The sequence below is a fragment of the Columba livia genome, chromosome 17, assembly GCF_036013475.1.
Source record: "Columba livia isolate bColLiv1 breed racing homer chromosome 17, bColLiv1.pat.W.v2, whole genome shotgun sequence".
NCBI classification, from domain to species: Eukaryota; Metazoa; Chordata; class Aves; order Columbiformes; family Columbidae; genus Columba; species Columba livia.
Genome location: NC_088618.1, coordinates 6,979,159 through 6,993,940, shown reverse-complemented (window position 1 = coordinate 6,993,940; position 14,782 = coordinate 6,979,159). Strand labels below are relative to the sequence as shown.

The 14,782-nt window shown below is 44.7% G+C and overlaps 1 protein-coding gene across 6 annotated transcripts in view; it reads right to left on the bottom strand.

Annotated features, from left to right (window-relative positions):
• Positions 1-14,782, bottom strand: part of ZNRF3 (zinc and ring finger 3) — a 73,051-nt gene that overhangs the window by 3,820 nt on the left and 54,449 nt on the right. For 4 of the 6 annotated variants that reach the window (XM_065033044.1, XM_065033040.1, XM_065033042.1 and 1 more), the window contains 6 exons: positions 10,280-10,354; positions 6,806-6,937; positions 5,807-5,917; positions 4,439-4,606; positions 2,287-2,389; positions 104-1,849 (listed from right to left, as the gene is read on the bottom strand). In XM_065033044.1, coding sequence (XP_064889116.1) covers positions 104-1,849; positions 2,287-2,389; positions 4,439-4,606; positions 5,807-5,917; positions 6,806-6,937; positions 10,280-10,354 — 2,335 coding nt within the window. The remainder of the gene's footprint in view (positions 1-103; positions 1,850-2,286; positions 2,390-4,438; positions 4,607-5,806; positions 5,918-6,805; positions 6,938-10,279; positions 10,355-14,782) is intronic. The other 2 variants (XM_065033041.1, XM_065033045.1) reach the window with 1 other exon arrangement.

Sequence of the window (14,782 nt, the reverse complement as noted above, 5' to 3'; positions counted from 1 at the left end):
AAAGATGGCAGTAACCTCTATGGCTGCAGGTACCTAGGAGGCTGGCAGCATTTCATACGCTAGGACAGAAAGGCAGCGAGTAATCAAAAAAAGCACATGTTACCTGTGGCCTTTGTGGTCATCATCAGCTTCTGAGAGTTCAGAGTGGGACTGGGAAAGAGCATTCTGGCTTCCTCCTTCTGAGAGTGGTTCTGCCGCAGGAATGACGCTGCCTCATAGCACACCTCCCTCTCGTCCGGTACCTCTCCTATATCTTGGCAGTGCAGGTAAGTATCTAGCTCAGGTGTTCCATCCCAGGAGCTACAGCCTCCTGTGTGGGTCCCTTGGCACTCTGTAGGTAGGATCAGCTCACAGTCTCTGTCTTCAGGAATTATGGGAATGCGTTGACCCAGATCACAAACACCCTTACAGCAGCTTGGCAAGGTGTCATCTGGAAGCGTGTACTGCACGTTCACTGCATAGTCTTCTGTATAGCAGCCACCGCCTCCACTGCCACTGTTGCTACTACAGGCTACCTGCTTCTCTTCATAGAAGCAGCAGGGCAACCCCTCATATTTTACTCCATCTGTCCTATGCAAGTGGTCTGAGTTAATACTGTACAAGCCTGGGGTGCTCCCTGACTGTGGTTCTGTTCCTGGGCCACACGTCCCCCAGAGCGGAGAGCTAAGGAAGAGTGCGCTACAGTCAGCTGTGCCACCACCAGGCTCCAGGGCAGGGTGCTGGAGTTCAAAGCAGCATGCACACGCTTGCTCCATAAGAGGCCCTGCTATCTCTGGATCCTTCCAGTTCCTTTTAACATCCAAGGCAGCACCAGGAATGGCCTCATGTCCTCCCTCTGAGGTAGTGCCATTTGGATCCCTGTGCTCAAGCGAGGAATTACTGCTATAGTTCATATCCATGCTGCAGTTAGACAGTTGGTCCCCTGAGGAAGAAGCTGGCACAGGCCGACAGTCAGCACCCACCAGACTGTGACTGTGAGCTGGAAGCTCATCCTGGTGGGGGCCCTCCAAGAGAACAATTGCACCCCTGTTTGCACCACTAACCTCACCCGCTCGGCAAGGACTCTTACTGCGGTAAACGTACGGGTCATAGTCACTGCTTAAAGAGCTGCGAAAGGTGGAGCAGCTCCCATAAACCCCTTGGTTGCTGACCTCAGTGCAGTCAACCATGGAATCACTAGAGGAGCAGTGGCACTGGCCAGAACTGCTGCTGCTGCTGTCACTCCCAGGGCAGTCAGCCAAATATCCACTGCACACTGAGCGATGACCATGATAGCAGCTGAAGCTGGAGGTACTGCCACTCTCCAAGCGGGATGAGGGCACTACGTGTACCACAGGAGGGAAAATCATGCTGCTACCAGGCTGGAAGGCACGGGAAGGACCCTTTGAAGAAATGCCAGCTGGAGGCTGTCCATCTTGCTCAGGGTAACTAAGGCCTTGGAAGTAGTAGTGCTGATACATGGTCTCATATTGGGAAAAGCACGCTGCTTTGGAAAAGTTGCGTCCACCAAACTTGGGTCTTCGGAAGTTGTGAGCTGGAGAGTAAGCCCGATGTTCCAGGCTGCAGTGATGCGCGTTTAAAGCATGGTCCAAATGAATAGGCTGATAACTTTGGATATAGGCTGGGGACTGGGCTTGGTAGATGCTCTGTTCACCATGTCGCTCAACTGTAAGGACTGTGATGGGGTTTCCGTGCGGGTCCATGCTTGTCCGGGTGGGATACGCCGTTATCTGGTTTGCTCTGTGCACTCGGCCTGGGTAATGCACAGGCAGAATCACCCTCTGCTGCCGGCTGCGTGCTGGGTTGATGGATTCCAGACAGACTGGACCTGCGCTTCCCTTCTTCTGTTCTGAATGAGAGAAATAAGAGTGGAGAAGCAGAAGTAGGAAGGAATAAAAAGGAACATATTTTAAGCAAGAAAGACTGATATTTTGTTCTGAATTTAGTTACATGACACACACAAGAGTTTTTTTTTTTTCAGAACAACAACTTTTTACACAGAAGAAAAAGTAACAAACCAAGCAAAATCAGTCAAGAGCATGAAACACTTGATTATATTTGCTTAAAAAGGAAGAGAAGCAAAGTGACTTCAGATACTGTTCTCATATGTGCAAAACCCATTTATACAGCATTCCATTTTCAAATAACGTACTCCTAACCGTATTTGTAGGGTTACGTTACAATAAAGACTACGGGCTCTATGGAGATTTACAAACAAGCGCAATTTGTTTCATTTTGCAGTCTGACACGGATGAGAGAACAGAGCACCAGTACGGCAGGACTCACCTATGATGTTGTGGCGGCAGTGAGGGCAGGTGTGATGCTGCAGCAGCCAAGGATCCACACACTTCTTGTGAAACCGGTGAGTGCAGGGGATGACACGCAATTCCTGCAGGAACAGATGAAGGAACATGAAAAAGTTCTCCTTCCTAACAAGTGAATTTTTCACAGTTTTTTTTCAACCTAACTACTAAATGGATCGGTTACTAGTCTCAAAGTAGCAAGAAGGAAAAAAATGACATCTGTTCCAACACAGCTGAAAGCACAACAGCCAGTGATCAGCTGTCACTAGAAGAACAGTCTGGAAGCACGTTGGAATTCCATGCAGATATACTACATTTCTTTAGGACACTTTTTGCTGTGTGTCCCTATGACCTAACACCTTGAGAGAGTCCATCATTAAAGTGAGCATCTTGGCTTTTACCAGGAATAGTGTGGCCACCAGAACTAGCAAAGTGATCTTCTGTCCTGGGCACTGGGGAGGCCAAACTTTGAATCCTGGGGTCAGTTTTGGGCTCCTCAGGACAGGAGAGACCCTGAGGTGCTGGAGCGAGTTGAGAGAAGGGAACAGAGCTGGTGAGGGGCTGGAGCACAAGTGTGATGGAGCGGCTGAGGGACCTGAGGGGTTCAGCTGGAGAACAGGAGCTGAGGGGAGACCTTCTGATCTCTGAACTGCCTGAAAGGAGCTTGGAGCCAGGGGGGTCGGGCTCTGCTCCCCAGGAACAAGCAACAAGACCAGAGGAAACAGCCTCAAGTTGCACCAGGGGAGGTTGAGGTTGGATCTTGGGAACAATTTCTTCCCTAAAGGGCTGTTGGGCATTGGAACAGGCTGCCCAGGGCAGTGCTGGAGTCACCATTCCTGGAGGGGTTTAAAACACCTGTAGACGTGATGCTTAGGGACATGGGTTAGTGCGACTTGGCAGTGTTATGTTTACGGTTCGGCTCGATGATCTCAAAGGTCTTTTCTAACCTAAATCTTTGATCACTTCGTGACTGCCTTTTTCTGAAGCACTTTTATTTCCAACATACCTTTTGTGAAATGAGATCAGAAGTGCACACAGTACTCAATGTGAGAGCATGACTGAACTTACACAACGCTGTAACTATGTTTTCTGTTCAGTTCTCTAGACTCCTCATTTCTAATGTTTTCCCTTTTTGACTCCCAGAAAGCATCCATCTCCTTTCACAAAGCTATCTAAATCACCTTCAAGATCTTGCTCCTGAACAGTAATTCTCACCTCACAAACCATCACTAACACATGTGAAGCTCTTCCCTACATGTATCACTTCATGCTGAAGTTCATGCATCAATTTCCTGTCCAAGTCAGTTTGGTACAGCCCTTCTGAAGTTCTTGTCTGCCTTCATCCCTGCTACTCTGAACAACTTCCCATCAGCTAACTTCATTCATTTCCTGTTTGTAGCTTGTAGCACTCAAATAATGCAGCTGGTATTTTCTATTGCCTTAAAAATAGTGAATCTTTCATGAAAAATTTCAAAATAAAACCTCTTCAAATTATTTTTTTATATGGAAGTTTAAAGCTGTGATTGTTGACTGCCGCTATTCTAAGGAGCCTATTTTCTATTTCAGCCCTTCATTGCTTGCCCTGGGTAGAGCTGTGGCACAGAAGGCAAGCACTGCAAACAGTTCCTGAACCTGCTGGCATCTCCTCCTTCTCCTCCTCTGGTTTCCCAGCAGTGCTGTGTACTCGACATTTTAAAGAGAAGGTGCCATCAAAGCTTGAGAAGCAAAACACGGAATGTACCCCTCGTGTCCAACAGAGCCTGCGCGCACCTTAGCATGCAACTTGTTAAAAATACCCAGAGAACTAAATGCTTAGTGCACAATTTGTTAAAATACTCAGAGAACTAAACGCTGAAGGAACCCTGACTTCTTTACAAGTTCTTATTCAGAAAAGCCACCTGATGGAGGTAGAAACTTGCACAGTGAGATCCCTCACCTCTCCCTCGGTGTGTGTGGAAAAGCCTTTGAGATGTGTTTGAGAGCTGCAGGATGCACTGAGGCTGAGCTGGCTACTCCATGCAATCAGTCTGTCAAGCAGCACAACCTCAGCACCCAGCGTGCCCGGCAGTAAACCCAGGGCTAAAACAAACCAGCTACGTTCTCAGCCCATGCTGAAGAAACCATTCATGCTTTACCTCCCCATCGATGTACTTCTCCAAGCAGATGGCGCAGTCAGAGGTGGAGCTGCTACTGAGTGTGTCCAGCGCTCCGCAGCTGCCTTCCCGGTGTCCTTTACTTTTGGATTTAAACTTCCTGGTCTCCATTTTTTCCAGTGCCTGCACTGCAAGCCTGTTCATGGAATTCTACAAAAGAAGGAAGAAAAATGAAAAAGGCAACGCTGCTGTGTAAGGGACTGTAATCTAGTAGGAGAGAAACACCACTGTATCAAATTAATGTACCTTACCAAATTATGTCAGGCCCAAACTAATGTACGATTTCATAAATTAAGCAGAGAGAAGGATAATTAGAATTTAGATCAGAAGCCTCACAAAAGCAATGTATAACACATGCAGCAGTGAGAATGATAAGCTATTTCAAATTTAAACACGGTGAAGGTGCTGACAACTGGGATACACTGCAAGTGCTCAGTTAACAGGCAGCAACTATTTAATGCAACATCTAAGACTCAGTCGGGAACTTTTTCTGAACTGTCAATATTGACTGTAATGCCCCATTAAGCTGTTACCACCATTCCATCAGAAGCACTACTTGAGAGAGGATTAAAATGAAATGTTACTAAATTAGCTGTATCATTTCCCCCTCTGCCTGAATTTTATCAATAGTAGAAGTCTAGGAAGGCAGTGGGTTGTTTTCATTTTACTGTAGAATTTATCATTCCCCTTTTAATCACTATTTTTTAGCACTGTTGTTGGCTCATAACATCTTTGGATTCCTACTCAACATGTCCAAACCAAGAGTCCTAAGCATCTACAGTGCTTTGCATTCCTCTTACATGTATATACTGGACAGATTACAACTACAAACTTCAGAGTCCATTAGCCTCTGTTTGCTTTCCCTTTCATGTTTAACAGAACAAACACAAAAGTATCTCACCTAGAATTTCTCCTAACCAAACTTTTTACCCTGCAAACCTCTCCCATTAAGAATCAATAGATGTTGTTCTATCAAAAAGAGTTGCAATTTATTTCCAGTCCTGATATTTTCTCCACAATACAGCAACGAGAGCTTGGACTTTCATCGGTGCTACCGATAACCTCTAAACAACGAGAGATGTTACTCTTTCTCAATGGCTAAATGGACTGCTTCTGTTCTCTCTTCATGTAAGGATTTAACTGAATGAACATTGCAGGTCAATGTAGGTCTCCTTTAAAGACATTTCCGAATTTTTCCAAAGGCCTACGCCCATGGATAAAAACATTTCCACAAAGATAAGTTCTTTCTAAATCACCAAGTGGCATTTCCAAAAGCAGCAAGCAAGTTCTAAGACAAAGTAAGAGAAACCAACTTTCAGCATTCAGTGAACATCCCACTGCTGCTCTTACCTGACTACGTCGCTGTTTCAGTTTGATCTTGACAAGAAGAATGAGGCAAACAAGAGACACAACCACAAAGAAGGCCAGGAAAATTCCCATATCAAAGTACTCGGTGGGTTGCTTAAAAATTAAAACAAAAATATTATTTTTCCTTTCTTTAGATCATACTCAAATCTCCTGTTCTTTTCTCTTATCTACTTTCTCAGTGGTCACTGTCAAATGTACACAGCCACAATGGCAAAAGTCGAAGTACACGCTGTTCTGTTCATTAACGAGGATTCTATGAGACAAAAACCTGGGTTACATGTGTCATTGCAAGTGAACAAATACACAGAATGTCAGTCACAGGCTGTCAGATTTACAGTGTCTCTGAACTAATCCCACAAACCTCAGGTTTTTTAACTGAGTGAATCACACTAACACAAATTTTCATGACTTATTGGTTTGCTTGTATGCTTAAGTGAGTGAAAACCAACATTTGAATTTTCAGTGAATAGCCCACTTCTCAAATACATTTCTGAACAGAAGAATTCCATAAAAATACAACAAAACCAAAGCGGTAACTGGGACATGTATGACCTCTAGCTTTGTTCTTCTATAAACTAAATGTAGAGAGTGCTAAAAAAACTAACCCATATTTAAAATACCACAGAATTATTAGTTAACATAGGACAGACTACCTTACAAATCTGAACTAGCAGGTGTGTGCAATAACTAAGTTATTTAATTAAGAAAAAGGAAAACTTCTATGATATAATTTTTTTAACTATTTACACATTCAAAATAATCCTTACAAAAGACAGCAGATGCTGCATTGTGGATTCTATGCTTATATCAAGTGCAGCTGCTTGTCCACAATGCAGTTGCTCAATTTATTTAGGTCAACAGAATTTCACATGCAATAATGCTCATGGAAGCATCAGAACATCTCCACACTCAGTGCAGTTATCAAGCAGTGCATGAAGTAACAGCAGCGTAATACCTAGATACAGTTTCTTAAAGTCTCACCCGTGGGGGGCGATGCTGAATCCTTGCTCGCGCCACTTTCTGCTTGTTAACAATGTTCATTAGCTTGACAGCATCAGCACCCTTCACGTACACCACCGGTCTCTTCAGAGGGTCCTCTGCACCCTCGTTCAGCTAGAAGAAAAAATCATCTACTCAAAAGGCATGTTTCAGGCAAACAACCTCTCTTATGGATGATGGAGAGAGAAGAGTAAAGGAATATGAATGCTGAATTGATTCAAGCATCAATTTTTCTCTTCTACCACAGACCTTCACTTAAGTATTCCACAGAGTTAAACCTTAATTAAACTTTTGACTTAAGCTGTCTTTTCTTACTGACCAAAACAAAGACTAAGGATAAGCGAATCTTATTTCTGAACAGCAGCTTTAACTGTCCCAGTGCACATACCAATACTGTAGTAAGATAAACCACAAAATGAAAAATAAAAATCTCCACATTCCAAAAAAATTGGCCTTGTTACCTTTTCTGAACCTGTTGTTATTTCAACTTTGTAGTCATATTATTCCCATACAAATTTCTTTGGCTTTCTGAACAATCTCATGTCAGAGTCCTGTCTTTCAGGCTCTTTGTACCTTCCCAATTTATTAAAGTCTGTAATTTCTGCTGTTTAACTCAGCAAACTCACACAGTTATTTGGGTTCTAGCAACCACTACAGATATAGCTTCCAGTATGGGGGCCTCAAAGACTTAAGCATATGAGTAGATAGCTTAATTCACCCTGAAACTTCCTTCCATGTGCAGCTAAAGCCAAATCACAGAATCAGAAAATAATGTAGGTGGGAAGGTACCCCAGGAGCCCAACCTCCTGGCCAAGGCAGGGTCAACGGTGCCATCAGACCAGGCTGCTCAGGGCTTCATCCAGCCACATGTTGAAAACCTTCAAGTGTGGAGACTGTGTAACTGCTCTGGCCAACAAACCCAGAAAAGGGAAATAACAAGAAGAGAGAGTTGTTCTGTTACAAAATGGCACCAACATGATAAATTCATACAGCTTATTCTGACCCACAAGAAAAATCCCAGTACAGAGGCTGGTTGATGCAAAATAAGCAAGGCACTGAGAAGCAGACAGAAGTGGTGTGGGGGAAAGGAACGAGAACGAGATGACAGGAGTGTGAGCAAACTGAACAAGAGTGGCGTACGGTAGAGATACCACATCTACATTGTTGATATCTGCCTGTTGTTTCTGGATAAAACATGTAGAAATCACCAACTGACTGGTCTACCATCCTGCTTACAAAGTACTCAATCTGTCCAGATGATGGTGACAGATTTCACCAAGACTTTAAAACAGAATCTTCCTGGTATTTGACAGGACTTCTGAGAACACCGATAAAACTATTTTTAAGACACATGTCTTGCAGAACTAAAAACTAGTCAAAGAACTTGAAACCAACCCAGAGATCCTACGTGTCTACAAGGCTCGCTGGTCTGAGGCCAAATCCAGTCACTGTCCCTGCATTCCCAGACACAAATTCTCTCTCAAGCTTTCTTGTCTAAGAATTCACCTGATTCCTCAGTATCTTTTGCGCGCCGCCAGACTTTTGCTAAACACGGTGCTCTGGGTGCTGTTACTCCTCTTCAAACTATGCAAACGTAAAACTAAGAAACAAATCAGACTTGACATAGCATTTCTAAAAGCTTCATTTTTAGTCTACAGCAAAAGACACTAAAATCAATGGGAATAGTGAAGCCCTTTCATTTGGCAGCAATTCTGCCACCAAATTGTCCGAGGACAATTCTCCTGGTCCAGCCTGGTTCCTGTTCTGTCCCTGTCAGGGAGGATTGCCACTCTCAATACTCCTCCCACCCAAAGCAACCTCGGCTGTTGTAAGGCTGGGTAACAAGCATCCCTGGGAAAGCTTCCTGAACAGCTCCCCTCAGTGTCTGAGGATGATGCTTCCATTTGAATCAAAGATATTCCAAATTAACTCATGTCCGTTTTTCCTCCATTGTTATCCATCTGTCATTGCTTTCCACAGTTCCATTGAGAGTGCCAAAACGGTATTTATTTTGAAGACAAATTAATTAGTATCCCGTGCTGTCAAGGGTTCTGAAGACAATGGTTGGGAATGAAAGTACATGAAATAACAGCGGCCAGAGCAGCATGAGAAGGGAGCGAATCAAGTAACTCCTACACTTAGGAGTATGAAAGCCAGTTCTAGTCATTTCCCTCCTGTTTGTGAGTGCTCGCCTCAGCTGCTGCTCAATCCTTTAGAGCCTATTTTGCCAGTTACTGCACTAAGCCACTAACATCTTTCAATTTATCGGTACAGCCAAAATATTAATTCATCCACTAGACCAGTTTCCCAGCAACTGGGGACAGTTGCACACAATTTATTATCAAGAATAAAGGAAAGACAGCTGTTGCTGGTAGAGGGAAGAGAGCGAGAGGCAGTAACTCAGCTCCGCAAGCTGAGAGCAGGGTGGCTAAAAGTAACTGGAAGCTGTAATACAGAGAAAAAAATCGGGAAAAGACAGATTACATCTTTGTGCAGATATTTCTAATGTGTGTAAAAAGGGAGAAAATATCCCTGAGAATGTTTGCAAGATCAAGGCTGTAGCCTTGATGCACATGCAGAGCACAGTTCTCCAAGCATCCATTGCACAGGGCCTGCATTCCTTTCTCCAACAGATGCTCATTTCAGAATTAAAGCCAGCTTTTCTAATGTAAACATTGATGGTGTCTCTTTCCCCCAAGAAATTCAGGCTGCACTTACAGACATTCAGCTTCACTTGTTTCTGCTGTAGCAGAAACAGCAGTTTTGTTTCAACACAAAACTAAACCAAATGCAGATTATTTTTGCCCTTGTTATGTTTCTTCTTTGTACTCAAATAACTCTGAATTGGCTGCAAGGATCTTGTCAAGGCATTTCACAGAGCTATTACCTCACCCACTCCAAATGAAAAGATGGAAGTTGTACCACAACCTCAAAAAAAGAAAACCCCGCTTGTCCAGAAATCATCAACTGTGAACGAGAAAGAAATGTTTATAACTTTTGTAAGAATTTGTTTTTAGAACCAGGTTTGAAAGTCATTTTGCAACCTCCCAGAAAGCGGCTTCTCGTCAATACTATCAATCACAAGCTGGGTGGGGACAAACACCCTGTGTCTTGTACACAGATCTGGGCAAAGAAAACCTCCTCGACTACATAATGGGCCACAAAAAATTTGCCTCCATCTTTTCTCAGAACCTTAAACCCAGACCTGGATTCTGGACTCTAGCTAAGGCTAGAAGAAAAACGTAACTCCCCAGACTTTGCTCTTTCTACATCTCGACACCTCCATTGCTTCCTGCCTGCCAGCAGACAGGCAGGAAAACCACAGCTACCCATGGGCAGCAGCTGCGTGTCTTAAGGCAGGTGTGCTCAGAGATCTGTACGCTCTCAAGTCTTGCCTCAGCAACCCTAAAAGAACCCAACAGAGGCTGTAATAAAGCCTGGCTCCCTTCTTCATACCTGATCAATGGCATCTGGGTTTTCAGAAACATCAAAGATGACCGCTGTGGCTCCTCGCTGTACTGCTCGCTTTGCCTGCAATAAGAAAGACAGCATCCTCAGTCCCACCCTAAAAGATGACTTCTTACCTCAAAAATTACTCCCTCTCCTCATCTCCAGATAGCAAACTTGACATTTTGTGTTTCTGTGTAGTTAAAACAGATGACAAAGTAATTACAAACCCAGGAGTTCTTGAACCAGCATGGAATGTAGTTAAACTTCACTATAGCTTCTACAATCTCTACCTCTTCTTTCTCAAACTCTTCCTTCAACAAGCTTTTAAATGAATTAAAATGTGATTTAGACCCTCTAAATCCTTTAAATATAAGAATTTAAAAGTTATATTATTTTCCTCCATGTTACTTGGAAGTGCCATTAAAAAGAATCTTCCCTGTGATTTGGGGTGGAGAGACAATTTTCTACACTTATTTTCTACAAGTGTAGAAAATAAAGGTGGACCAGGTTCTTTATATCTTTCCAGTGTCATTCCCACAGTCATGACAAACTCTATCATATCAGAATCCTGCAAACAGCGCCTCAGAATACTGCTCTGTCTGGCCATCAGAGGTCAGAACTGTTGCATATAACACTTCTTATGCACATAAGATCCGACCCATGGCTTTTCATCAAATACACGGTCCAAACCTGCAGCTACCAACAGCACAGAGGAGACAGTAGAACACAGTAAAATCCTCTGGGATAGAGAAAACACTGAGGCTAAGACAGGGAATTTTCACCAGTTTCTGTGTACGTCTTGTCCACATGTTGCTCGGTGGGTTCACAGAGCAAACATCCCCAGTAACTCTTCAGAGCTGTTGGATGCAAAATACAAATAACTATTTCTCCAAGCGATGACACCTATCACCATCACGGTAGCAAACAAGAGGACACTGGCTCTTCACAGAGACTAGCAGAACATGAATTTAAATTGAGATATAAAAGTGACATATGAAAGTGATACATTATGGGAGATCATTCTGTGTTTCCCAAGTAAAATATTGGCTGGTAGAGAAATGTTAGTCTGAACACCTATGGGTCACTTTCTTTGCTCTGCTCTTGTACCTTTTTACTTTCAATCAAGCAAGCCCATCAGGCAGCGCATGAGGGAACCAGCTCCCAAACGGGGTCTCCTCCTCAGCCCAGCAGGTATTTGTCCCCTTTGAAGTCAGCACACCTGGCTAATCACTACCTGCTGTGGGGAAGCAAAGTTAAAAGGAATCTACTACACCTTCTCCACTGCGGTGGCCCCGAAGGGAAAAGCTCACCCAGGTTTCCCTGGAAGGCACCTTTTACAGACATATAGTGTTTGTAGGACTGTTCTGGACACTTAGATTGTTCTTTCAGGGCGGTCGGTCAACACGCAAAGCACTTTGATCTCTACAGATATTTATAAAGAGATTTTTCAGGTTAGCTCAGAAAAAAAAACCACCTTTATTTTGTGAACACACTGAATGAGCAGTATACTGCGCAGTTTCCACAACCAGGATGTAATCTGTGTTCCTTATTTTGTATGGCAAAATCAGGTGTTAGAAGATGAAAAGCATCAACTGAATTCAAAAATCGTCCTAGGGAAGGTAACAGCAAGCGGGGTGAACCGCCTGTCACCTCCTCGCTCCTGCAGCCTCGCTGGGCTGGTTTAACTCGGACCAGCCGCAGTCAGCGGCCTGTGCCGGGCTGCCCGTGCTCCCGTGCCCTCCGGCCCGCCAGGCCAGGCCGGTCCGGTCCCTTCCCGCTCCCCTGCCCCGGGCTGGGCCGGGCCGGGCCCGGCGAACCGCCCCACACACACCCCCATCCCCGGAAGTGACGTCCAGCCGTGGGCGCGACCGGGAGAACTGGGAGATGCGGATTTTACCCTTGCCTGGGTTCAAAGCCGGATCGCCCGGAAAACGCGCCCCAGTCACCAGGAGCCTGGCCCGGGACAACACCCGCTGCCGCAGAGACCTGTTCGCACCAGGGGACCTCGGTTGCGCGGCGACCCCCCTCCCCAGCTCCCGACCCCCCCCGCAGGGGTCCCGGCGGGCGGACAGGCGGTGCCGCGGCGGGGCGCTCCGCGGAGCCCGCTCCAGCGCTGCCACTCCGGCTCCGCGGCTTGGCGGCAGCCGGCCCGGCTGGCGGGAGATCAGAGCGGCCGCCGCTCCCGCGCGTTGTGAAACCTCCGCACCGGGCCCGGGGCCGCGTTCCGCCGGCGCTGCCCTCGGTCCGTCCGTCCGTCCGCTCCAGGTGGCAGCGGCGCTGGCGGGCCCCTGCGTCACCCCCACACACTGTACGGCACTTAAAGCCAAAACGTGTTTGAACACATCGCGGCCACTACACGGTGATCAGAGCAGCTCAACACTCAACATGTGAGTCCCACGTAAAATAATGCCCGTCTGCGACAGGCACGGGACGTCTTCATTTTTGGCTATTCAGCATTTAAAGACTGCCTCTAAACCACTTACAAGCAAAGTGTACAAAACCTAGGCGAAAAATAAACGCTGGATGAGGGCAGGGAGGAAAAGAAAAGGCTGTTCTGGTACCCGCTTTACAAAACCCACTGCAAACAAACAGGCGTTTCCCAGCTCAGCTCCCCGGACACGGACAGAGCAGCGAAGGTGCCAGCGCAGCCCTTCCCACAGTCTCCTGCCGTTTAAAATAATGACTATCACTACATAGCTGTAGTCTTCCTTTTTTGTAAAGGGTAATAAAAACCAAAACTAAATTACAGCTGCACTTTTAGCAATCTGGATTTGTTCATAATGACACCTCCCAGTCTTTTTTGGCATCGCGAGCCTGAAAACCTGACACTGCTACAGAGCAATGGGCTCTGACTGCTCGACTACATACAAACACTGCTATCGTGACTTTTACTTGTTCTGTAAAGTGCTCCCACATTTTGCTTAGAGCTCCAGGGAAGTAGATCGGCAGCTAACTATTAGTATATATCTGACACACAGAAACGTACGGCTTAATTGTGCAAAACCACTTACATACTAAGCGTGCTTTGGTCCTAGAAGCAGGACTGGAATGACAACAATCTTCGGCAAGCCCTGTATCGGCAATTCAAAATTTGTTTGTCCTTAGGTACAAACATAATAAAGAGTTTTGGCCATGTTAGGAATCTTTTCAAATGACACCTTTTCTTTGTAAAGGAGCAGTAAAAAGAGATCCACCATTTGCTAGACTTCATTCAAACACCTGGTAGGTGTTTGACTATCTTCTTTAGTTGAATATTGGATGTAGATGCCTCTAAAATAACCAAAATGATCAGGGATAAAAACCCCACCTTTGAACCTGCCCTTCCTCAATTCCTTAAACATCCCCAGCCTAGGACCTTATCAGAAGCCCTCTGCTGAATAATATGTTTGGCTACTTTATACTCGAAGAAAAATGTAAACAGAAGGATATGGTGTGCTTATTACGCATTTAAAAATACTGCTACTGCAAATTAATAATATTGGCTTCATCTATGTTTCTGTAGTGTTTGAATTTGCACAGAGATTGACACAGGTCACGGAGATTATTTTACAGTGTATTTTAGACACCTACTTGTTATGGATTCACTGTTAATAACCATTATCAATAAGATGCACATTAAATACTGTCTCAGGTTAAAATGTGGAAGAATTTACTAGACCCCGTGATGTAGAAAGAATGAGAGGAAACATGTATGACCGAAGTGTGAGGAAAGTATTGCTTTGTATTTCCAGGCCTGGGGACATTTTAGTTATTACCTCAAAGAACAACAGAAAGATTTCATGAGCTCTGCGCTCCCTTCCTGTGGGCCAGATCAATACAATAAGGAAGCAACAACTTCCTTGATGAGACAAACTTTCAACCCGAGGGACGAGATGATTATTAAACGGGTGTACTGCTTCCTCTCATGAATTCAAATCAGATAGGACAGCAACAATTAAATGGGTAAGGAGGTCAGCCACTTGCTGACATCTACAAGGACCTTGCATGGTTGCAGATATGAACACGGCGAGCATCTCGTGCTCTGCTTTCTAGTATGGCCTCGTTCCAATTGATATATCAGTTATTATGCAACAGTGGAGAAACCAACATAAGAAGAAAAGCTACTTAACAACGTCCCCATTCAAGAGAAAAATCATACCAACAACATTAGCCTTTATTCATTGCATTTACTTCTTTGCCAGAGTTAGAATTCCCTCTCAATATACAGCTGTATTTACATATGAGGACATGACACTAACCTAACGGGTTGCAGAGACTGCATAAATTGCAGCTGAGAGAAGGACTACATATCTGTCTCCTGAATTAGCTTCCTAGATTAGCTGGATTGTTCATCCAACTCTAGGAATTATCTTATTGGAATTTAGTGGACTGTAAATAACAAATGTTAATGATAACTATGGTATGTGGTACATGAGAGAGTTGATTTATTCTCTGGGTTAAGAACATGGTAGAGATGGAGAGGGGGGATCCGGCAATGGTTTAGGTGGTAACCAGTACAGATGACAGTAA